General features: G+C 33.3%; 2 protein-coding genes and 1 non-coding gene across 3 annotated transcripts; 1 reads left to right on the forward strand and 2 right to left on the reverse strand.

Annotated features, from left to right (window-relative positions):
- The first annotated feature begins 3,271 nt into the window (after window positions 1–3,271).
- Window positions 3,272–9,674, forward strand: LOC130977037 (uncharacterized). Its single transcript, XM_057902034.1, has 10 exons — window positions 3,272–3,600; window positions 4,048–4,153; window positions 4,967–5,027; window positions 5,130–5,422; window positions 5,775–5,914; window positions 7,633–7,707; window positions 7,931–8,021; window positions 8,405–8,608; window positions 8,696–8,740; window positions 9,168–9,674. The coding sequence occupies exons 1-10, from the start codon at window positions 3,385–3,387 to the stop codon at window positions 9,245–9,247; spliced, it is 1,311 nt and encodes a 436-aa protein (XP_057758017.1). The 5' UTR covers window positions 3,272–3,384; the 3' UTR covers window positions 9,248–9,674.
- A 119-nt stretch (window positions 9,675–9,793) lies between these two features.
- On the reverse strand, window positions 9,794–9,866 carry TRNAK-CUU (transfer RNA lysine (anticodon CUU)). The gene has a single exon. It is a non-coding gene; the product is annotated as a tRNA-Lys (tRNA).
- Window positions 9,867–22,573: 12,707 nt separating this feature from the next.
- On the reverse strand, window positions 22,574–23,002 carry LOC130975533 (uncharacterized). Its single transcript, XM_057900318.1, has one exon. The coding sequence runs from the start codon at window positions 23,000–23,002 to the stop codon at window positions 22,574–22,576; it is 429 nt and encodes a 142-aa protein (XP_057756301.1).
- Between the last annotated feature and the right edge of the window lie 1,568 nt (window positions 23,003–24,570).

Genomic DNA, 24,570 nt, shown 5'->3' on the forward strand with positions numbered 1-24,570 from the left:
GACACTTAGAAGATAACTGCACGATAAATGTGGTATATAGAGAAGTTTTTGAGAGCATATAATAAAAAGGTAATAACAAAATATCTTACTACATCTATTTATTTATTAAAATTTATTACTATCACTTAAAAAAATTTAGAATTTATAGGAACTAATAGATGAATTCTTATTGTACATTAATAGTTTGAGAATATTAAAATTATCATAAAAATTCGTATAATTTTATTTTCTTGACAAACAATTTTATAATTACATTAATCATATAATTTTATATACAAACATTGATACAGTGTTGTTTCATGTATATATTTTGCAGGTATCAAAAGATAGCATTGGATTGTTATTTAGTAGGTTTAAATTATTTATTGTTTATTACAAAACTTTCTGCATTAGGATTCTCTATTAATTTGTTCTTCATTTTGAGCTGATTTTGATATTTTCTTACTTCACAGTAAACCAACATATAAAGCTTTGTTGGTCGATTTAAGTATTACTAGATTATTTATGGTCATATTGAGTATATATGCCTGATTTATTGAAAAAAGTAGATTAAATAACTATTTTATAGTTAATATACAATTAACACTATATTAAGAAAAGAAAAATAACGCATACAAGTTATTTTTTTATTAATTAAATTATTATAATTAAAATGAAATTTAACATAACAACTTAAAATTATAATTTCAATCTTATTACGTGCATGGCACGGGTGATTAAACTTGTTTCAATTTATTTCTTAGTTTAATTAAGATTCATTTGGATTCAGAAATGAATTCGATATATTTTTGTTAATGATTGAGTCTTTTTTTAGCAAAAATAGAATAAAATTATTTATTATCACTTTATTCAATTGCATTAGATTTTATTACATTCTATTCAATTTGTCTTAAAAGTCATTTCAACAATTGGGACAAATTATTCATCGACAACACATCTGGATTGCAAATGAACCGAAAATATTATTAAAGCAAAACTATTCAATAATACCAAATGAACCGAATATTTGTCCATTATATAAATTCGAATTTAGAAACATCTGCGTCTAAAATGAACAAAAAATATTATCAAAGCGAAACCATTGTATAATACCAAATGAACCGAATATTTGTCCATTATATAAATTCGAATTCAGAAACATTTGCATCTAGAATGAACCAAAAATATTATCAAAGCGAAACCACTATATAATACTAATTAAATGAATCGAACATTGTCCATTGTATAAATTTAAATTCAATTCAAAATATTAATTTTTGTTAGTAAAATATTGGTGTTGTTGGTGATTACAATAACAAAAGAAGCTCTATGCGTAAATGAGTGTAAGAATAAAAAGATGTGTGTGTAATCACATTCTTTTAATGAGAGTAGTTTTTATTAGTGTTGAACTTATTTAGATGAACTTAAATGAAAAAAATACTTAGATATATAGCAAGTCTTATTGAAAATATGAGACATAATATCATATACATTATAAGTTATCAAAATGATTTAATAAGAATCAACCGAAAAACCTATTTAACTCGTATAAGTATTTTTTTTTAGATTTTTTTATTTTTTTATCCAAAATAAAAAGATTATGCCATTTGAAATATAACTCATTAATATGTTTTTTAAAAATTAAATTGATAAAATTTTCAAAACCAAATTAAATTAGTATAATCTTTCAGTACTGATTTAACTCAAATTGAGCATTGAACTTTTTATATATTTTTAGTTTAATTTTAGAGAAAATTTTAATATTTTTTGAGAAATATTAAAATAACACTTTCTTACCCTCTATTTATAAAATATACACTCTCATCCTTTATAATTTTTTTTAAAAAATATTTTTAATCTATTTTAAATTTTTTATATTAATTAACATTAATTTTATTCATTTTTCAAAAAATATTTTTACAAAAATATCCTTTAATAAAAATTTTATTTTTTTATTAAATTTTATTTACTAAAATACTCTTTAATAAATTATTATTTTTATTGATTAAATTATATTTATACCAAAATATTTTTCAAAACATTTTAAAAAAATCTAAAAAAAAAGTCATCTAGAGAAGGAGAAGCATTGATCCTCTAAGGACAACGTTTAGAAAGAAGGGTGAGTGTCAATCTGTTATTTGTGTTTTTTTGAAAAAATTAATTTGATCATTAAAAAAATAATTTGTTATCTTAAAAAATAATTTAATCATTAAATTTTTTTAAAAAGATTTTAGTAAAAACACAATTTAATCAGTAAAAAAATAATTTGTTATAAAATATTTTGATAAACAAAATTTAATAAAAAAATAATTTTTTTTGCAAAAAAGTATTTTAAAAAAATAATTTTTTTTGAAAATTAAGTAAAGTTAACGTTAGTCAACATAAAAAATTTAAAATGAATTAAAGAAAAGATCTTTTAAAAATTATGAGAGAAATGTATATTTTACAAATAGCAGAAAAAGAATATCATTTTAGTATCTTTTAAGAGAAAGGAGTGAAATTTTCTCTTAATTTTAATACACTCCACAATATAAAATGTTTATAAAATTATTTAATTATATTTTTTTAAAGTTTAATTATTTTGTCAGTTTTATAATTTTATCGAATTTTAAATTCATTTTTATACTTTTTTTTAAATTGGGTCTTATATTATATTAAATTTTATAATTAGGTCTCTACGTAATAAAAATATTAAAATTAACAGAATATTTTATTAAATAAAATAAATATATCTAACATTTAATTGAATATTTTATTTTAATTAATATATTTTTTTCTAATTTTAACATTTTTTATGATGAAAACTTAATTATAAAATTTAATATAATATAAAAATTTAATTAAAAAATACATAACTTAATTAAAAATTTAATAAATCTATAAAGACGAAGAAAATAATTAAAATTTTTTAATAACTATTCATCCCAATCGTTTAAAAATAGTTATTTTTGTGGATGAACTCATAGTTATTAGAATTAAATTATTTTTTGGTTGGTATTTTTTTGAAAAAAATAATACCGTATGTAAAGATGTTTAAATTTAAACTGATTTAAATTAAATTATTTATCTAATTTAATTTAAATTAAAAATAAATTAACATTACACTAATTTAGATTTAATTAAATTTTATTTTTTATAAATTATTAGATCAAATCATATTTTAAATCTATTTTTTATAATCAATCCAATTCAATTTAAATCCCAGAATATATTATAATATTATTATTTTATTATTAAAATTTTGTCTCAAAAATCGATCTAAATCGGACCGCGAATTCCCCTGACGGCACATATGGTGTGACGGGTTATCGGGTTAATCCCCAAACCCTGCTTCAGTTCTTCCTCTTCCCATCCCCAAGTTCTTCTTCTTCATCGCATCGCATCACAAATAAAGAATCTGAAGAAATGGATCCAATTATGCCGATTGTAGCACTGTCAGTGATCCTGGGAGCAATCATTGCATTCCTCTTCTTCAACACTTACTTCCGTAACCGCCAATCGGAGCTTCGATCCCTCGCCGATCCCAATATCGATCCCAAACCCCCCTCCTCTCATTCCAAACCCTCCCACCCACCTCCTTCCAAGAAAACCCACTCCAAATCCCACTCCCACTCCGATAAGGTCCCTTTTCCCCCTTTTTTTATTGATTAAAAATGATTTATTTTATGTAGTATGTATTCTTTCACTCTTTTCTAGTTCCTCTGGCATTGCATGCATTTCTTTAGTGATGTGAAAAAAATTATCCATTTCCCTCTCATGGATTTGTCTGCAATGATGTATTATTATGTCTTACACTTATTTTTTTGCAATGATGTTTGAATGTTTAATTATCGTTAAAGTTATTGAGCTAGTTTCAACTTGTACGGTTAAGTAGTTGTTAGTTGTAAGTTGTAACTAACTAAATTACTAATCAAATTAATGTTTAATATGTTTGAGAAAAATTGGGTTATGTTAGTGGTTGTATTTGCTGTTTTGATCATTTGGAGTAGTGATTGAGATAGTTGAGCAATTTACTTGTTTAGAAATTATGGGGTCTGGATTTAAGTTTTTCTGTTTGTGTCACATTAGGATCAAAACAAGCGACATCATCCACTGGATTTAAACACCCTGAAAGGCCATGGTGATGCTGTTAATGGGTTATGCTTCTCCCCTGATGGGCAAAATCTGGCAACAGGTATTCGGATATTCTGTTTATATCTGTTTAGTTGTGCCAGTAGTTTACTACCTAGTTAAAGGAGATTTTCTCAACCCTCATGGATGCTCATACATGATCCTTGTTCAAGTTTAATTTTAGATTTAAAATTTCTGTAGCAAAAAAAATATGTTTTCATAGCTCTGTTTATATATGTACGTTGTTCAAGTGAAGAGTCGTGAAGATAAATCTCATAGCTTTTGTGGATATGATTTATGATTATGAAATGATTGATTAAAAAATCCAGTTCAACACTTTCTCTACAGAAGTTGACAAATAAATGCACATCCAAATCTCATTGTTGACTTGTTTATTTATTTTGTCAAGTGTAATGAAATTATGAGCTGGGTAGCCATAAACCCACCTGCTTTTATCCCATAAGGCCTTTGAAGTTGCGGACAAACTGCCCATGACGCAAAGAATCTCCTAAAATTACATATTGCAACACATATTTTTGCCTAAATATTCACATACCTAGTTGTCACTTCACATTTGCTGACATGTAGTTATAAATAATGCGTCACTGTTGTAGGCTACTTTCTTTCTAGTTAATATAACCTAGGATTGAAGGGGAGCCCTAGAGCAATGATTGAGTTGTTTCCGTGTGACCTCAAGGTCACGGGTTCAATCCTAGGCTGCGTACATTACACCCTTTGGGTACGACCACTTCCCAGACCTTGTATTAACGCAGGATGCTTGTGCATTGGACCCTTATTTTTCTACTTGTTTGAGCTATTAAGCATAATATATGAATCTTTTTCTTATGTTCTTACAATATTTTATTGTTGCAAACAGCATGTGCGGATGGAATAATAAGGATATTTAAGTTGGAGGATGCTTCAAGTAAAAGTTTCAAGTATGTGAATTTCAAAAATCTCTTCGTATGTTTACATGTCACCTTGATATTATTGATGCTCTATTTGCCTAATCTTTTTCTTCCCCTTTAACTCTTGTGCAGGTTTATGAGAATCAATTTGCCTGCTGGAGGTCATCCAATGGCTGTTGCATTTTCTGGTGATACATCCTCCATTGTTGTGGCATCTCATACACTCTCTGGTAGTTCATTATACATGTATGGGGAAGAGAAACCTAAAGCTTCTGAAAACAACACACAAACAAAGCTTCCTCTCCCTGAAATTAAGTGGGAACATCACAAAGTTCATGACAGAAGAGCTATAATAACTTTGTTTGGAGCCAAGGCAAGTTATGGAAGTGCCGATGGAAGTACAATTATTGCCTCATGTTCAGAAGGTATTTTTAGCGTAATGCCATGTTGGAATTATAGACAAAATGCTATGTCATACTTTATATATTGCTCTCATTTAATAGTATTCAGCAACTATAAAGGGAATGTCAATGTTAATTAAATATATCTTGTTGAGAAAGAATTGGGTTTTATGGTAAAAGGATTTAGAATAGAATAGAATATGGTAAAAGTATTCAAACAGACCATGTTTTATGCTTTTATTTATTATTCAAAGGTATTTTGTTTTATTATGCCTTTATCTAGCTGAATGAAAATATCAACCCTATCTTTACACCAATATATACTGCTTGATGGTTGCTTTCTACAGTCTGTCCAAAATTTTAATTTCTGATGCAGGGACTGATATCATGCTTTGGCATGGAAGAACTGGGAAGAATGTGGGTCATGTCGATACTAATCAATTGAAAAATAACATGGCTGCTATATCACCCAATGGGCGTTTTATTGCGGCTGCAGCCTTTACTGCAGATGTTAAGGTAAATTCTGTGAGTTACAGAGTTTCTAATATTTTTTTGTGTCTCACATGCACTTAACCAGCGTTATGCTATAGGAGGTAGGAGGTGGTAGTCTTTAAGTTTCCTTCCTATTCCTGCACTAACTAGGGTTGAATTCCAGTTTTAGTCCTTATCCTAGCCCATGCAATGAGGCTGCACCCAGTAGTATTTAATATATTTGTGCTTTCCTTGAAAAGTATCCTGTTGTATTTATTTCAATTCAATCGAAAAAATTGATAATAAGCAACATGGAAAAGTTGCTACTTTCATTTTGATATATATATTTGTACAAAGTTTATGGTACGTGATAAACCTTGATCTTTGGAGCAGTTGGTAAACTGATTATTATGTATCTTCTAGCATTTTAAGTTGAAAGTAGCTTGTAATGCTCCTCCTTCTTTCCCTACTTTTGTATTTAACTACATCCAACCATGTTAACTTTATCTTTCCCTCCCTATTATTCTCTCTTCGTCTAATTATTTTTTAGTGTTTATGTTTGTTAATGTTTCAATTTTGGGACCTAACAATTCTCTGTTGTGGCCAGTGAGTGAGAATGGAATTTATAGAGAAACTTGACATAGATAAAGGAATGAAAAAGATGGGAGTATGGAGATATTTTCAAGCAAGAGAATGAACAAAAAGTAGGAAATTACTTGGTGACATATAGTGAGTCAGTTGGTGGATGAGTGGGAACAGGATGGAGGAAACAGAAACTGGATTTTGAAGCCAGTACTGATCCTTGTGACACAAGACATCATGCCTCAGGCTGTGCTTGGGCAAGTTTTGGGACAAAATAAAATATTGAAGTTTAATAGGAACTTTAATATTCCAGCGGTCTCTACCCAAGTAGCTGTTGGTCCACGCAACTAGTTAATCATGCTATCCTTACCTTCTAACTAACCTCTTCGATTTCGCTTATCCTAACAGTGATAGATTAGGCGTAACTATTGAAGCTGGTTATGCAAAGTTAGTTAGGTTGTTCACACAGGCAGTGTGATGTGATTCTGAGGGTGTTCACAAGGTAGTTAGTTTGCTCACTAAACAGGCATGATAGTCTTCACTCACAGAAAAGTAGTGCGGAGAACTAGTCAGAATCACTCACAGAAAAGTAGTGCGGAGAACTAGTCAGAATTGTGCCTGCCATCTAATTAGAGAAAGAGATCCCGCAGAAACAGCAGGACGCATTTTAGCTGCCAGAGAGTTCATAAGGGAAAGGCAGAGGAGGCTGCGAGTGATGGAGGATGCAAAGTATTGTAGTAGTGTAGTACTAGTTTGCCAAGTGAAGCTGTTAAGTGTATAATGATCAACATATTTTCTATGATCTACCATTTTTATCTGACATCTTTCTATAAATTTTTCTTTTGAAGAACAATACTGGCAAGCCAAAATCAGTTAAATATGCTATGCATTGCTGTTCCACTTCTTAATTCTGTTTGTTCTTTGGAATTGACATAGATGGAGGTTTAATATTCTGAAATTTATCCAAGTGAGGTTATCACTTACAATTTAGTTCATACTTGATGTAAAGTCATCTACCAATTTGTTAGATGTACCAAGGAGCCTTTTAATGAACCATTAGCATAATAATGCATACCCTTTTGCTATATTTTCTGATTGAAAAAGATCAGAATTGTACTGCTTCCTTATCATTGGAATCGTCGGTATCTTCTTTACTTGATTTTTTTTACGACGTGTGGTAGGTCTGGGAGATTGTGTATGCAAAGGATGGATCTGCCAAAGAAGTTGCAAATGTTATGCAGCTCAAGGGGCATAAGGTATAATATATATAGTTTCGGGTGATTTACTGATTTCACATTTATATCAAGCTCCCATTTATATCTGCTGGACAAAAATTTTTAGATTATATATATCATTAGGTGATTCATTTTTCCATTATCAAAGAGGTATATTATATGTTAATTTTCATATATTTTGATGGATTACTTTTATTTTGGATTTGGTATTCTCAATGATTTTTGTTTATTCCTTTTGTGTCAGAGTGCAGTAACTTGGTTATGCTTTTCCCCAAACTCCGAGCAAATAATCACAGCATCAAAGGATGGATCAATGAGAATATGGAATATCAATGGTAAGCAAAATTTGAGAGTTGATTATTTTCCACTTGTCAAATTTGCTTTAGTTTTCCTAAAAGGGAAAAAGAAAAAAAAAAAAAACTCAACTCAGTAACCTTTGCAAATAGTTTAAATGTTCAAGACAAAAATATGTCATGCTTTTATTAAACGAAAAATTCAAAGTAATACTTGGATAATAATATTCTATGGCTGATCGTAGGCATGTTTTCTTTTCTCTATGTTACTATTTGTTTTGGCTATTGTTTGAAAAGAGTGTATATTGTTTGATTGGCTACTGGTGTCCTTCCCTCTACTATGAGTAGCATTCTTTTGGAAACTGTGCATTCTTTGATGTTTAATTGAATTATTCTCACCTAATATTTTTCCCTGTAACTTGAAGTTCGCTATCATCTCTCTGAGGATCCAAAGACACTAAAGGTGTTTCCAATTCCTCTTCATGATTCTGCTGGTACTACTTTGCACTATGACCGCCTTAGTATTTCGCCAGATGGAAAAATTTTGGCTGCAACCCATGGTTCTACATTGCAGTGGTTATGTGTTGAGACTGGAAAGGTTTTGGATACAGCTGATAAAGCCCATGATGGTATGCCCGTGTATCAAATTTTGGGATCTTCTATACTTGCAATTGAAAAATATAGTAATTTTTTATTTTAATTTTTTTCACTTCCAGGTGATATTACGTGCATTTCCTGGGCACCAAAAAGTATTCCAATGGGTAAAGCTGCTGATCTAACTCCTCATGTCTGATTTTTTAACATAGTTGATGTGACAAATTTTTAGCTAGATCTGTGTCTTGGTAGTTTATTGTCCAAGCAGTTTAGTTGACTACACAAAATTTCATTGGTATCTTTACAATGAATATTTTTTTGAAGTGTACCACAATACATTTTGTGTTTACTTATTGTTATTGTCTTTCTGCATCTGAAAAGCTGTACTTTGATCACTTTATTTATTCTTATTTTTTTGATATTGTTAGGAGGATCTCTTATCCTCTCATCCCGTAGCATTCATTTCTTCATTCTAATGATATTCTTCTTTTGTCTTGAAAAAACAGAAGTGTGTCTGCATGCCTAGCTTGTATGGTGTGCTTAACAAGCATGAATTTTCTTTGTTATCTGAAAATTTTGTTGCTCCTTTTCCAGGAAAAGAACAAGTCTTGGTGTTGGCGACAGCCAGCACTGACAAGAAAGTCAAGTTGTGGGCATCTCCATCACTCTCCTGAACCTGACCGCTTTTCTAGTGTTGCTAATCGCAATATTTTGGATGCCCAAGCACCCACTGACGACTGATTTATATTAGTGAATGCTTCAAAAGTTCTCAGCTTTGATCTCTTCCTCTTTGGTTGTCACTCTACAAAATGATTAAAGCTGCATGGTTTGTACCACGGAAAATTGGAAGAAAAATGAAAGGATGAGCCAGAAATACATGAGCAGAGTTCTGATAGACTTTGAACGTCACAATTTCATAGTACATATAGACAATGTTGCTGGTTTTGTTTCTAATGAGAATATAACATAGACAATGTTGGTTGCTAATGAGGCTGATGTCAGCGATGATAATATAAATGCGGGAATATTGTAAGAGTAAACGCTAAAACACGTAAAGAAACCGGTTTCAAACTTCATTTGGCACCATAATGATTATGGCAAGTCGAAATATGTAGTCGAGTAATGTTAGATTGAAGATGACTTTTTAGCGCACTAAAGCCTTGTAATGATAAAGGGTTATGAAGTCGCTACAGAGAGCCTTAAAAAGAGAACAAAATTTACGCCCACCGTGGGGCTCGAACCCACGACCACAAGGTTAAGAGCCTTGCGCTCTACCAACTGAGCTAGACGGGCAATTGTGATATTCAAAATCTCTTTTTTCTTATTTGTATGATTGTGTCTGTAAACAACTACCCAACCTATAAAGATAGGAATATGTTAACCTTGCATTTCAAGCTGTGTTTAATATACAGTTATAGCAGAACTAAGATGTTGCTACGGATAAAGTATTTGTATTATATAAAAAGAGGGATTACTTTAAGTTGGGGGAGGCAAGCGAGCAAGTCCGTCTCGTCTTGCTAAAAGTCCGCCCCTTTGGCGGGCTGGTGGATCGGCGGATTGACAGGCCAAGTCTGTCAAATCTCTTTTTTTTTTAAGTTTTTTATTTTCTATTAAGTATTAAATAATATAAATTATAAAAAAAGTATTAAATAATATATATAATTTTACAACTATTTTAATAAATTTATAATTTCTAAAGATATAAAAAATTATAATATCTAAATTTACAAACATTAAAGTCTTTATAATTATAAATATGAAATAAATATAATCATAAACCAAATTTTTTGAAACAAAATAATAAAAACTAACATTATCCAAAATATATAAAATCATATCCAAGTTTAAAACATAATCAATCAAACATAAAACATATTCTAAAATACTAAATTAGAACATCTTAAAAAAAGCTCTAAGTCCGGCGGAAAAATCTGCCAAAACCCACAGTTTAAGTAGTGCAAATTAAAGCGGACTTTTGATGTATGACGATCTTAATTTTTCAGTTTGGTCCGTCTTTTTTGACAGATTACGCAGGTCAGCCCGGCAAGTTTAATTCCATTTGCCACCCCTACTTTAAGTATTTAGGACATTGTATCTTGAGAACATATAAAAGCATCATCTCTAATTTGCATATTTTTATATTCTCCTTTGATTAAAAAATAAAAATAAAAAGGGCAAATCAGGATTTCTATTTTGTTTAATTAATTAATTAATAATTTGTTTGATATAGTAGAAGCAATATTAAGAAGAGTAACCATATACATCCTTGTACGTATCCTCTCGAGTGACCCAGAAACAGCTTAGTCCACCTTTGGCATTTTGATCAAGTTCGTCCAATACTTCAGTGAAATTGACCAGTTATAAAAAAGTTCGTCCAAGTAAACGGTGAACTTGTGGAAATTTTATGAAATTTACCTGGCCAGCGGCGAACTTCATTCTAAACTCAAGGTTCATCTATGGTTTCGGTGAAGTTGGCCCATGTAGCGATAAAAAATTCATCCTATAAATATTAGTGAGTGCAAAGCTTCACTCATTACAAAAAATGAAAAAAATACATTCACCTCTCATTCTGCTTTTTCTTTCTTCTAATTCTTACCCTTTAAAAAGTTTAGAATATCATTATTATAAATTTGTTATGATAGAGAAATAGTATTGATCAAAATAGATATGTTGTATTAATTCTATTTGGTCGATTTTTGTATACATTTCAGTAAAAGTGAGATGTCTAATGATTTTAAAGAATTTTATAGTACACATCATTGGTTAACAACACATCAAGAAAACAAAAAAGATTTATTATAGATATTCGACAGAAGTAGACAATACTTTTGTTTACAAAAATATTATCTTATTATTCATAGCGTGTATTTAATTATTTTTATTATTTATTTTTTTAGATGACACTTTTTATTGTTATTTTATTATATTATTATCATTTCTAATAAATTTTTGTTTGACATAGGTATTACGTGATGATGAGGATATACGTCTAATCAATCGTTTTTCAAATGTCCATCTGTTGAAGTTATTTATATTTCTGGTTGACCTATGTGAGGCTTCTTGGGATGTTGGTGATGACACCCCCTCAAGTGGGGGTAACTAGAACAAATATTAAAAAGTTGATAATTGACTTAAACATTCTCCTTGAGGGTAGTCAAGGGAGGAGGATCAAATCCTAAAAATTTTAATAATGAAATATTGTAAGCAAATTTTGAAAGCCATGAAGGTTATGCCATTAGAGACTCAATGACAGATCCATATAAAGTTAACCCTGTATCTAATAGAGAAAAAGTAGAGATTGAACTCATGGATATATATGATGATGAGGAAGAAGAGATAACCTATTTCAGAGATTCACAATTTTTGCTGACACAACCTACTATTTTTCAATCATATGATCATCCTACTCACTTTTTCACGTCGAATTTCAAGACATTGAATAAAGATTGTTCTTTTGATAAAGGAGGTCCCGAGGATAATCTGACCAATGAGTTTGAGATTGGGCAACAGTTTGAAAATAAGTAAAAAATTATTATGGCAATTAAGATGTATAACGTTAGGAGGGCGCACTAGAGTATAAGATATTAGAGAGTGACTATTTTAAGTATGTTGCATAGTGTACTAAGTTTAGGTCGAATTTTCAATGGAGCATACACAGTACTTATTGCCGAAAGCAAAAAAGAAAAAAAGAAAAAAAAAGAGGTGAGGAGATACAATGATCCTCATTCTTGCATGCAAACATCGATAGGCCAAGACTATGAAAAGTTAGACTTAAAGGTGACAGCTCAACACATATTCACAATGGTCAAAGTAGATCCAACGATTAGATAAGAGTTTTGCAAGGATCTGTTGAGAATCACTTTTGTTACAAAACGTCGTACACAAAGATTTGACTTGCAAATCAAAGTCATTGCCAAGATATATAGAGATTGGGAGGAATCATACAATAAGTTTTCTAGGTGGTTATTCACAATGTAGATGTACTTACGTCGTAAGATTCATTACATTGCCTTTAGTTATTTGTGCTTAATTAAATATTGATATATTCTAACAATTATGGTGATTTAGGTTGGGTGTAACTTGTAACATAATCTTAGTGTGGTGATGATGACAGCGCCATGTTCCATCGGGTGTTCTAGATGTTTTCTCCTTGTTTAGGCGTTTTTATGCATTGCAAACAACTTATCTCCACCGATGGCATTCACTTATATACTAAATACGAGGGATTCTACTTATGACTATCATCCAAGATAACAATTCAAATATATTGCCTATTGTATTTGCTATGATTGAGAAAAATATAAAGGAGCTTTGGTCATTTTTTTTATCTTATCTTAAGCAGCAAGTCACACATCAATCAAACATGTCTGAGAATAATTATATATTTGTTCAAGTATATCACAACTATTATGAACAAAGAGTTCAGAGTCTTGAGTTTAATTAATGCAGAGAAAACACTCGTTAGAAAGGACGAAGGAGAGACAACATGAAAGTGAAAGATGACAATGGACAATATTAAAGAAAGGTAGATTAATAGAAACAAATTAAAGAAAAAAAAGAGAGAAAACAATGAAAAAATGAGTTTTTTATGAGATGTTGATATAATTTTGACAATAATAACCATGGTTGAAGGGATAGGATAGGATGATGGTAAGGTGGTACTCTAGTGTGATGGGGAGAGGAGTAGAGAAAGAAAGAAGAGTTTGTTCGGCTATTGAAAAAATAATATATAAAAAAGAATAAAATTGGTAAAAAAAAATGACTTGATGTTGATTGTTAAAAAATTGATACTAAAAATAAAATTAAAATTTATTTTAAATGTTAAGAATAAAATTAAATCAAATTAAATATTAAAAATATTTTTAAAATTCTTTAAAATATACTCTACCCAAACTAATATCTTTTTTTTTTTTTTATGAGTACCCTATTCACATACCCACTGACATACGTTATAAAGTTTTTAAATTACAACCCAGTCTTAGCTGGGAATTAAATCAAGTATAGCATTTTGAGAATAACCAATTTACCATTTGATCTAGGCTAAAATTGCAAATTAAACTCTCTTACTTAGATATGGATTTCAGTTTTAGTTATTAAGATTGTCAAATGGGTCACTTTAATCAATTTAGGCCCAACCTGAAGTATAAAATATTAAATTCAAGATGTAAACTAAAATAATTCCAAGTAAAAATAAAAAAAAACCATTAAAACATACTATTTAGTATTTACATGGAATTAATTTCTCGCAATCTACCAAGAAACATTTTACTAAATTATTATCCTTATCATTATATTTGTGGTTTGTGAATCCAAATCAAATTTATTGGTTCAACCAAACATCTAGTTCAATTCATTAGTTAGATCAAATGTGCAAATAATTCGGTCAAAATTTTGTTATACTTCTAATTAAAGGTTCAAATTTAGTTCCCTCACATTATAAGTCTTAGACGTGCCTTTTATTATCATTTTACATCGAATAAATACCCAATTTGATTCCTATCAATTTTTTCGAAGGATAAGACAATTCTTATCCAAAAAAAGTACGTTTCAACCCTGTCTCCGTATACAGTCAGACATAACGGTCCTTCTATAGGTTCCACCATTAAAAGCAAACTATCAGGTGTTCGTTAAGTGCCAAGCTGGCAAGTGAAGAATGGACAAAGTCAATCTATCCATTTGTCTCAAACAAAAAGGTCGTCATTTTAATTAGAATTGGAACGGTGCGTTAAGTGCATGATGTGAGTTTCCATTTAACCCCGCATTACCTTTTTTCTAATTACAGAATATCTAAGAATCTTTTTCTCTTCTCTCTAAAGAAGACAAACCCACAATGTTCTACATGGTTGTGGAGCTGAGTTCATACTGTTGCTGACAAAGCTCCAAGTGATGCTTTAGAGACGGCATCACTAACGAACTGCCTGATGACGTTGATAGAATTTTCTGGTGTAAGCTTTTAAGGTAAGTAATGGATTCTTTAACTATAAAATTAGTGAGATTGTGTATCGTTTAATTCGTTTTGGGGAGTTAGAGTGTTAGCATCTTTTTTTTTGTTGAATTGATGTTGCACTGCACTGAAAGAGTTTGGTTTATAATTCAACGTTGCTAATTTTGGGTTTAGTTTGAATGCTTTAGGGATTATCATGCATAATTATGAGTTTGGCTTTTTTTTTTTCATGTGTGCATTACTTTACTGTTGAACTATTATTAGTTGTGGTTTGACAATATAGTTAAAATCACAATTATTTATTTAGAGATTGTAATGTAAAATATTAATTACTTTATTTGTCTCAGATAGATAATTTTATGATTGTTCTTGTATTTCATCATGAAGAGAGTTTTAAGAGAAATTCAGAGCAAATATTATGTAGTAAGAGGTGTTTTAGTAGAGACTAGCTGCAGCAACTTTAAGAACTGTAACAAGGCTTTTTAAGTTCATTTCCACTCTAGGATCATGCCTTCCAATAAGAATTAATTAGTTGATCTAGTTTTACAAGTTTGGTATTAAAAAAAATAGATATTTTAGGCATTAGCTTATTTTTAAGGGTGTCTATTTTAGTTATCAAATTACAGGACTGATACAATATTTTATTACTCGCTTGGACAACTATGATGATTAGGGATCTTATGGTGACTGCTTTTGTTATTATATAATTAGGTGTTAAGACATGTAACATGTGATATAATGGTTTAAATACTCTTTTGGGTAACTCTATTGGTAAGGGCAGTTATGCTTCCCTTATTTTGTTATTGTAGTATTATGTGTTAAGTTTCAATAGATATTTTTTTATATTGTTATCTTGCATTTGCCTTATTTCATTACAAAATTATATATACTACTGCATTTTTTAAAATAGAATAAACTTTCGTATAAATACAAAAGCAGATTAATTATATTTATATCCATGCATCAAAAATGAATGACAGTAACAAATATCATTGCCTAAACAACTTAACAGCTATGATCACAATGTTTCACAATATTCCAAAAGCAACATATGATCTCTCTAAAGTCTAAACTACACCACTAAACAGGTTTCAACTAGAATTCTAACAGCAAATACCAAAACAACACATTCAATATTAGTGCACCTAATTTGATTATAATTTAGTCTAGATTTCTTTAAATAAATTTTTAAATTAACCAATCTTTCCTCTAGCTACTTAACTTTGTTGTCAATTTTAGGAGAATGGCCTTCCTTATGATTTGGATTCTACTTCAAACCCCCAAACAAGAGTCTTTGTAACATCCTTATTGAATAATGCAACATAATCATGAAACCAACAAAAGTACTTGCAATTAGGTGTTGGAGTCTACAAAAGGATATTCTTTTATAAAAATCTAATAGAAAACAAAGTGAACATAATTTTAATTGTTAATAAACCTACCTTAAAGTATGAGCATTCAAAGAATAATCTGTTTGAGTTCATATCAATTCTTGACATGAACAAAATTGCATGAATTCCACAATTACACTCTCGGGTAACCCACTTCTTCTTCCTCCTTGATTCCACACTTCCACTAAACATTCAAACTCCAACCTAATTCATTTTCACCTCTCCCACTTTGCCGATTTGGCGTCAATCTATATTCTTCACTCTCAACCATGTCATCCTAGGGTTTACAGTCCAAGAGAGTGACATTTTCAGAGCTAATAGTGAAGAGTCACAGCATTTGAACCTCCCCTATCACCCATATGATGACATTTTTGCTTGAGAAAAAGGAATAGATCGACTTCTGTCCATTCTTCACTTGCCAACTTGGCACTTAACGGACACTTAATAGCTAGTTCATTTTCGTTAAATGACACGTAGACTAATTTCGTTTGTTTTTAATGCTGGAACCTACAGAAAGGCCGCCATGTCTGACAGCATACAGGGATAAGGGCCGAGACATACTTTTTTTGGACAAGAATCGTCTTGTCCTTAAAGAAAATAGACAAAAACTAGGTTAAGTGTTTACTCTTTTACATCTCTTGGTATGTTATAATCCCCAAATTTTAAACTATAAAATATATACTACTTACTAAAATGGTTTAAGGTTTAATTTATTTATATAAACTATTTGATTAATAACTAAATATCTCAATTGAAGATGCAATTTCGATTTTAGTTATTAAGCCGACCAAATGAGCTATTCCGACCCATTTAATCCCAATTTGTTTGATTCTCATTTTAGCGAGCCTAAACTTTTTTAGCCAAAGTCCATTTGTGAAATTAACCAAGTTATCCTATTTATTTTATTTTTTATTAAAAAAAATATACAATTCTTCAAACTAGAGACATTTCAATACTAATTTTATTGAAAAAAAAAAGCATATAGTTTCAAAAGGTAGATTTTTTACTTTTTAATTATAATTTATTATTTTGCATCACTGGTTTACATTATCAAAATAGGCCATTTTTTTAAATATTAGAATAATTTTGATATTTTTTAAAAATATTGAACGATTTCGTATTTTATATACATGTGAAGAATCCGACATAAATAGAATTTGATAATGTCAAATTATAATTTATTAAATTTTTAATTTTAAAAAATACAAAACGATAATACTGTATTGTATACAAATTAATTTTTAATTTCACTAAGTATTATGAGAATTCCGTATTGTATAAAAATGATTTTTTTTACTAATAAAAGCAATTTCACAGTCACAAATTCTATGCTGTATATTTCACTTCACTATACTCATGTTGGTATATGTTTTCATCTTAATTATAAGAAAAATACTAAATGATTAATAAAATTTATTGTTTTTAATCAGTAATTAATTATTAATATTTAAAAATATAGATTAAAAATATAATTTTTTTTATCTAAATTAATTAAATATAATAATTACAAAAATATGTAAAATATAGAATATTTACTTTTATCCATAATTGCTCATTTTTTTAGTACAGTAGAATAAATTACATTACATAATTATTCCGGTCTGGGTACACTATGCTCTAGATGTGAAAGAACCACGCCAATTACATCCTAGGTGCTATTGGGATACGATGAAAGTTCGATAACTGGATATTGTATATCTGGGATACGTACATTACAGAAAAATTGGACACAGTACCCGAGATACATGAAAATGCTATAAAAAAGGGGTGTAGCCGATATCTATTTGCTTCATTTGACAATTTTTGAGTTTTTGAAAGTTTCAAAACATTCATGGTTAGATGAGGGAGTTACATCCGATCGAACAATATTAACAGGTTGAATGCAACTTGGCATGTGGTTTGAGCACTGGATTTTGAGGTTAATTTTTATGTCTATTATTTTTAATATTTAATTATTTAATATATTTAAATTTAGGGCAAAACACATAAGTAAATCATAGCTAGGTCAATATTACATGAATCAGCCAAATCAAAAATTGGTTCATCAATCAACCAAAGGAGATTTCTATATAATTCGAACCAATTTGGTTCGAACTCAATCTCCATGTAATTCGAACCAATTAGGTTCGAATTACACCTTGTAAAGGTTTGCCAAATAATTCGAACCAATCAGGTTCGAACTTCTATATATAATTCGAACCAATTAGGTTCGAATTACACATTTGCCAAGTAATTCGAACCAAATTGGTTCGATTTACAGCTACTATGGTGGTTCGAATTAGTGAGGACCAGAGCTGTATTTATATGGTTTGAACGTGAGTTGGTATCATTAGAGAGGAGCTAAGATGGCTAGTGAGGAGAGTTTCGTAGTGTTGGTTCACCACAGAGGATCCATTAAGAGGAAAATCCGTTTCGGTGTGAAGTTCACTGATAAGGATCCTCTCTGTGTTATCGTAAGGCCTACGACGAGGTATGAGGACCTTGTTAGCTCTGTACTGCTGAAACTTGGTCTAGAATGTGTGAAACGGGTTAAGAAATTTTTTTATCGAATTCTAATTACGGTGCTCCAGGAAACCGTAAAGTACGATTGTTTCACAATCGGGAGTGATGATGACTTGCAGGTCATGTTTCATTATCGTCGGCAGTTTTTAGAGGTGAGGACACCAGAACTGTTGGCAAAGTTGGTTTACGCCGTGTCCAGCTCGGGGGGTTCGAACCGGAATACCACCACTTTAGCCACGGTAGCCGGTTCTAACTCAAGACCAGCCGTGGCATCTTCCTCCGTCCCTGTGTACGAGCCGCCCCTCCAACCTGTCGCCTCTCCTTCGTTCGCTGTTGATCTCAACAGGAGTGTAGGCGACGAGGTCGGAGAAGAGGAATATCCGCGGACCTCTTTACAGTGTCTTGTACCGGCTGGGGTTGGAGATGGATTCTTGGATGATCCAGAGGACGATGATGTCGAGCCAGATATGATTGCTGATGACAGTGGCGATGATGCTGGAGCAAGTGAGCCTGCTGGGACGGGCGGTGGTTCTAGCTCTGGCACGCAGCAGTACCCTCCACATTTTCCCTCTTTGGACTTGGATGCCATGAGACAGGAGGGGGTACCTGGGCAGCCGGTTGGATTTGGCGCTAGAGATGCTGAAGGGTCTGCAGGTCTGACAGAGTTTCAGGTTGGTCAGCAATTTCCGGATAAAGAAGAGGCCCTCTTAAGTGTCAAGACTTACAGCATCCGTCGAGGGGTACAGTACAAGGTCGTGGAGTCTGACTATCGCCGGTATGTGGGCAAGTGTTCTGAGTTCGGCAATGGGTGTACATGGTTGATTCGGCTTAGTCTCCGACAGCGAAAGGGAGTTTGGGAGGTCAAACGTTACAACGGACTGCATACTTGTCTCGCCACCTCGATTTCCAGCGACCACAGGAAATTGGATTACCATGTGATATCGGCATTCATTATGCCAATGGTTAGGGCTGACGCATCCGTTAGCATCAAGGTGCTCCTAAATGCCACCGCAACACACTTCGGGTTTAGGCCGACTTACAGGAGGGTCTGGTTGGCGAAGCAGAAGGCTGTTGCCCTCATCTATGGTGACTGGGATGAGTCGTACAATGAGCTCCCAAGGTGGGTGTTAGGAGTCCAGTTGACGATGGCTGGTACTGTTGCAGTCCTAAAGACGAGCCCTGTTCGTGTCGGTGGACAGTTGGACGAGTCTCGAGCTTATTTTCACAGACTATTCTGGACGTTTTCACCGTGTATCGAGGCATTCCGTCTTTGCAAGCCCCTAATTAGTATTGATGGCACCCATCTGTATGGCAAGTATGGGGGAACGTTGCTTGTCGCGATTGCACAGGACGGGAACTCCAACATACTCCCTGTTGCATTCGCATTAGTCGAGGGTGAGAACGCTGAGTCGTGGTCCTTCTTTCTCTCCCACCTGCGTCAGCATGTGACACCGCAGCCGGGTCTGCTGGTTATCTCGGAAAGGCATAACGGCATCAAGGCCGCGCTTGAGGCTCCTGACGGAGGCTGGTTACCTCCGTCTGCATACCGGGCATTCTGCATTCGACATGTTGCGGCAAATTTCGCCCTCACCTTCAAGGGCAAAGACGTAAGGAGGCTACTTGTGAATGCGGTGTACGCTAAGACCGAGGTCGAGTTCCATTACTGGTTTGATATTCTTAGGTCCGAAGACCCGGCGATGTGTGACTGGGCGAACCGGATTGAGTATTCGTTGTGGACACAGCATTGTGATGAGGGGCGTAGATTCGGACACATGACGACGAATATATCTGAGTGTGTGAACTCGATTCTCAAGGGTGTACGAAACCTACCTGTGTGCTCGCTAGTGAAGGCAACATACGGAAGGTTGGCGGAATTATTTGTTCGCAAAAGGAGAGAGGCTGAGGCGCAGATGGGAACTGGACAACAATCTAGTCAGCACTTGGTGAAGTGTATAGAGGCCAACTTGAAGACGGCTAGGTGCTTCACCGTTACTGTGTACGACAGAGATAACTCCGAGTTCACCGTCGCAGAGACAACTCCGATTGGTTCTTTCTCACTAGGTAGCTACAGAGTCTCGCTTGCATCTCAGACATGTGACTGTGGATACTTCCAGGCTCTTCATTTTCCATGTCCCCACGCACTGGCATGCTATGCCTACTCACGGCTTACATGGGAGCCTTACATCCACCACGTGTATCGTCTTAGTTCGGTCTTCAGTGTGTATCGGATGGGTTTCACACCTCCCATTTCGGAGGGTTTCTGGCCACCATATGACGGGCCGACTGTCATCCCTGACCCCAATAAGAGGCGTGCGAGAGAGGGTCGGCCAAGGTCCACTAGGATACGGACCAATATGGACGAGGCAGATTCAAACCGGCCAAAGAGGTGTGGGCTTTGTCGGCAGCCGGGCCACACACGTCGGAGTTGCCCACAGCTCGGAGGAGCAGAGCACACACGGGGGCATGATTAGGTGTTTTGGTGGATTTGGTACTTTCGTTGTTTCAATTTCGCGTTTAGATTCCACTATTATCGGTTTTCTTACTTGTAGTTGCTGACTGATAGAATTTGTTAACGTCAGTGTGATGTACTTTGAATGGGAATTTAGTTAATGAATATGTTCTTTCTCCGCAGTTTTAAACGAAATGTATGTCTAATGCACACCGGAATAAATAACTCTGCGAGTTTTATTAAACCATGATGCAAAAACTATGTTCGTAACTTAAATTGCTGTGCAGAACGAATTCTTAGTAATTCGAACCATCTTAGTTCGAATTACTTGCTGGCTAATTCTTCACACTAATTCGAACCTAATTGGTTCGAATTATATGTAGAAGTTCGAACCTGATTGGTTCGAATTATTTGGCAAACCTTTACAAGGTGTAATTCGAACCTAATTGGTTCGAATTACATGGAGATTGAGTTCGAACCAAATTGGTTCGAATTATATAGAAATCTCCTTTGGTTGATTGATGAACCAATTTTTGATTTGGCTGATTCATGTAATATTGACCTAGCTATGGTTTACTTATGTGTTTTGCCCTTAAATTTATTTAGTTTTTAATTGATACCACCTTTATATGTTAATTAGATGTTTAGTATTTATTTGGGTGAGACTTGTTAAAAGAATAAAATATTAGAATTTGATTAGGTATTTATAAAATAATTTTTATCTGTCATGTTAGTTTATTCTAAAATAATTATATTTTTTATATTCTTAATTAAAGAATATATTATCTTATGAATCATGCTTAAATTTAATTAAGTATATATGACATACATTTTATCTATCGTGTTAGTTTATTATAAAATAATTATATTTTGTATTTGTTATTTTTAATTAAATAATATATTATCATATGAATTGAATCAGTTAATGAGTCATGTTTAAATTTAGTTAAATGATATTATATTATTTAGTAAATAATACATTCTCTTATGTGTATATACATTAAATTATTTAATGGGTCATGCTTAAAATTAATTATGTTATATTCATAATTATTTTATTATAAAGCAATAATGCAATAAACAATTAGTTTAAGAAGACTAATGAATAATAGTTGTATAGTCACACTAGAATCTCTTAACACGTCGTGTGACTTTAGGGATCATGTCGTCTGAAGTTCTACTACCTTATATTAGGGAGACTGGTTTTGGCATGCAGTAGAACTAAGGGATTTTATCTTCGACAATGTTCTACTCTCTCCATTTGTGGAGCGGTGGAGACCAAAGACACATACTTTTCACCTTTCATGGGGCAAGGTCACCATTACACTCCAGGATGTGGCATACCATACTAGGTTGCGCACAGATAGTGACTAGATAAGCAGCTGCACTAGAAATTTTCAGCAATTTCATGGGCACCCCACGTGGTAGTGGGTTATAGATTTGCTTGGTGATAGGCCTCCTCTCCAGCCTGAGGACAAGAAGCAGAATTTCGGATTGAAGATGACTTGACTCAGGAACAGAGTGTCCCACATTCCAGCAGGAGCTGATGTAGCTGCTCACCGCCATTATGCCAAATGTTATTTACATATGTTGATCAGGGAATACTTGTTTACAGACAAGTTACACAACCTTGTCCCCTTCCTATGGTTGTCGCTACTGGCGGACTTTGATAGTTGCAGACATTTGTCATGGGTCCTCGCCTTGTATGACCTACCTAACGACAAAGACTGCACCTCTTCTCAAACCTCTCAACCTTGTCCATCTCATTACGTAGTTGTGTCAATTTTGGTTGTCCTTTCGTCTTCCTGTGCATAGAGAGATTTGGCTTCAACCTTGCACCATACCACGAGGCCCACATCTTCTTGTCTGGTATAGGAGAAAACTCCATCTCATAAACTTTGAAATCTGAAGCTATTCGATACACTGGATCAACGAATGTACCCCACTCATCCCACTCGATGCTCGCTGTAGACCATGCAGCTAAAGCATGGCGACACAAATAGTACAGGGCTTGAAAAACTCCACGGTCGCACTGCTGCATGTTGAGCCTAACGCGATATAAATTTTGGCTCCATCCCTCTAGGGGATCCGTTTTCTCTACGCTAAAAACTGAAGCCCTTCGATCATAGTGAGTGACCCTCATCTTAGGTGGTGACTCTCTGTTCTTCTTTATTGCTGCTAGTAGTTATTGTGAGAATACCTTACTAGAATTCAATTGAGCTTGCGCCTCACGACCCTTGTGCACAAACAGTTGTTGCAGTCACTCATAAGTTACCCTCACAATAGCAGCCATAGGAAGATTTCTCGTTTCCTTTAGAACAGTGTTGATGCACTCAGAGAGATTCATGGTCATATGACCAAACCGACAATCCTTATCACAGTGCTGGAGCCAAAATGCCTTCCTAAACCTTAATGCCCAATCAAGCATATCCCTTGATAATCCCCTTAAGGCATCCAAATACCAATCACATCATTATATTCCTTACTGGGACTATAAGCTGCATTTATAAGATGCCGCTTTTTCTCTACAGATTTGAACTGGGTATTGAAGTTAGAAGCCATATGACATACGCAATAAGCATGCTGAGTTGTAGAAGGGTGCCATCCACTATTGGCCACATTGAGAGCAGCGTGAATGGCTTGAGATCTATTAGATATGGTAAGTATGCTATGTTGCAGAGTCATGTGCTACCTCAAGTTTGTTCGAAAAAAGACCATGACTCAGTAGACTCGGACTCCACTAGTACAAAGGCGATGGAAAGAATGTTGTTGTTTCCATCTTGGGCAACAACAATTAGCAGTACACCCTCGTATTTCCCATACAAATGCGTCCCGTCAACCAAAACAAATGGCTTGCAGTGCTTAAAAGCTTCGTTACATGGTGAGAAGGCCCAAAAATCTTATAAAGCTGGCTAAAATCTCTGTCAATGTGTTTCCATTGTAGTGTGGAACTACAACACAATTATGTATAGTACTAGGAAGGAAATTGGACAAAGCTTGTAAAAGTCTGAGAATCTTGTTGTACGACTTTTCTCGATCGCTATAAATCTGAGCAATCATCTTTTGCTTTGTCATCCATACCTTTCAATATGATGTCTTGAAATTATAATTCTATTGCATTGCACTTTGCAATACTGAGATGGATATAGATGGATCCGTATGTATAATTAGTAGGATAATAGTGCAAATCGGACTGCCATCCAACTGAGGGTAATATTGAGACATAGTTGGCACCAAATAGGTATGTGCCCCCCTCCCGAACCTCCACACCTCCTTACAAGTGAACTCATAAATCTAAACATCTAACGTATAAATTGTATATTAATTTAATTCTATAAACTGTTAAATGCAATACTTATCAATAGTAGAGGTTCTGTTGATATGCTACATGAAGACTCCATGGATACCCAGCGAAAGATTGCTTGCATCGATAGTGGTCTTTCAGCCTATCTAACTCCAATACCCTGCACTCGACGTTTCTTCGAGTTTTGTAATTCTTCACTGCCAACAGAACAGCATCTCTACTCCTAAACCTGTGGCCCACTCAAAATTCTACCCCTCCATTCGTGTTGTAATCCTCAATGTCGCCAAGATGGAAAGGGTCCTCTAGTTGCATCGCATTCAAATTAAGAGCCAGATAATGGCTTGAAACTTCTGATAACTGTGGCACAAGAAATAGGGGAGGAAGAAAAAATCGAACACATCCACCAG

The sequence above is a fragment of the Arachis stenosperma genome, chromosome 4, assembly GCF_014773155.1.
Source record: "Arachis stenosperma cultivar V10309 chromosome 4, arast.V10309.gnm1.PFL2, whole genome shotgun sequence".
Taxonomy (NCBI): domain Eukaryota; kingdom Viridiplantae; phylum Streptophyta; class Magnoliopsida; order Fabales; family Fabaceae; genus Arachis; species Arachis stenosperma.

Bases quoted from the DNA above. Each gene is read 5' to 3' on its own strand.
- LOC130975533 (XM_057900318.1), bottom strand. From the start codon at position 23,002: ATGAGGGTCACTCACTATGATCGAAGGGCTTCAGTTTTTAGCGTAGAG.
- LOC130977037 (XM_057902034.1), top strand. From the start codon at position 3,385: ATGGATCCAATTATGCCGATTGTAGCACTGTCAGTGATCCTGGGAGCA. The intron at 3,601-4,047 runs GTCCCTTTTCCC...GTGTCACATTAG, and splicing joins CCCACTCCCACTCCGATAAG to GATCAAAACAAGCGACATCA. The intron at 7,708-7,930 runs GTATAATATATA...CTTTTGTGTCAG, and splicing joins TGCAGCTCAAGGGGCATAAG to AGTGCAGTAACTTGGTTATG.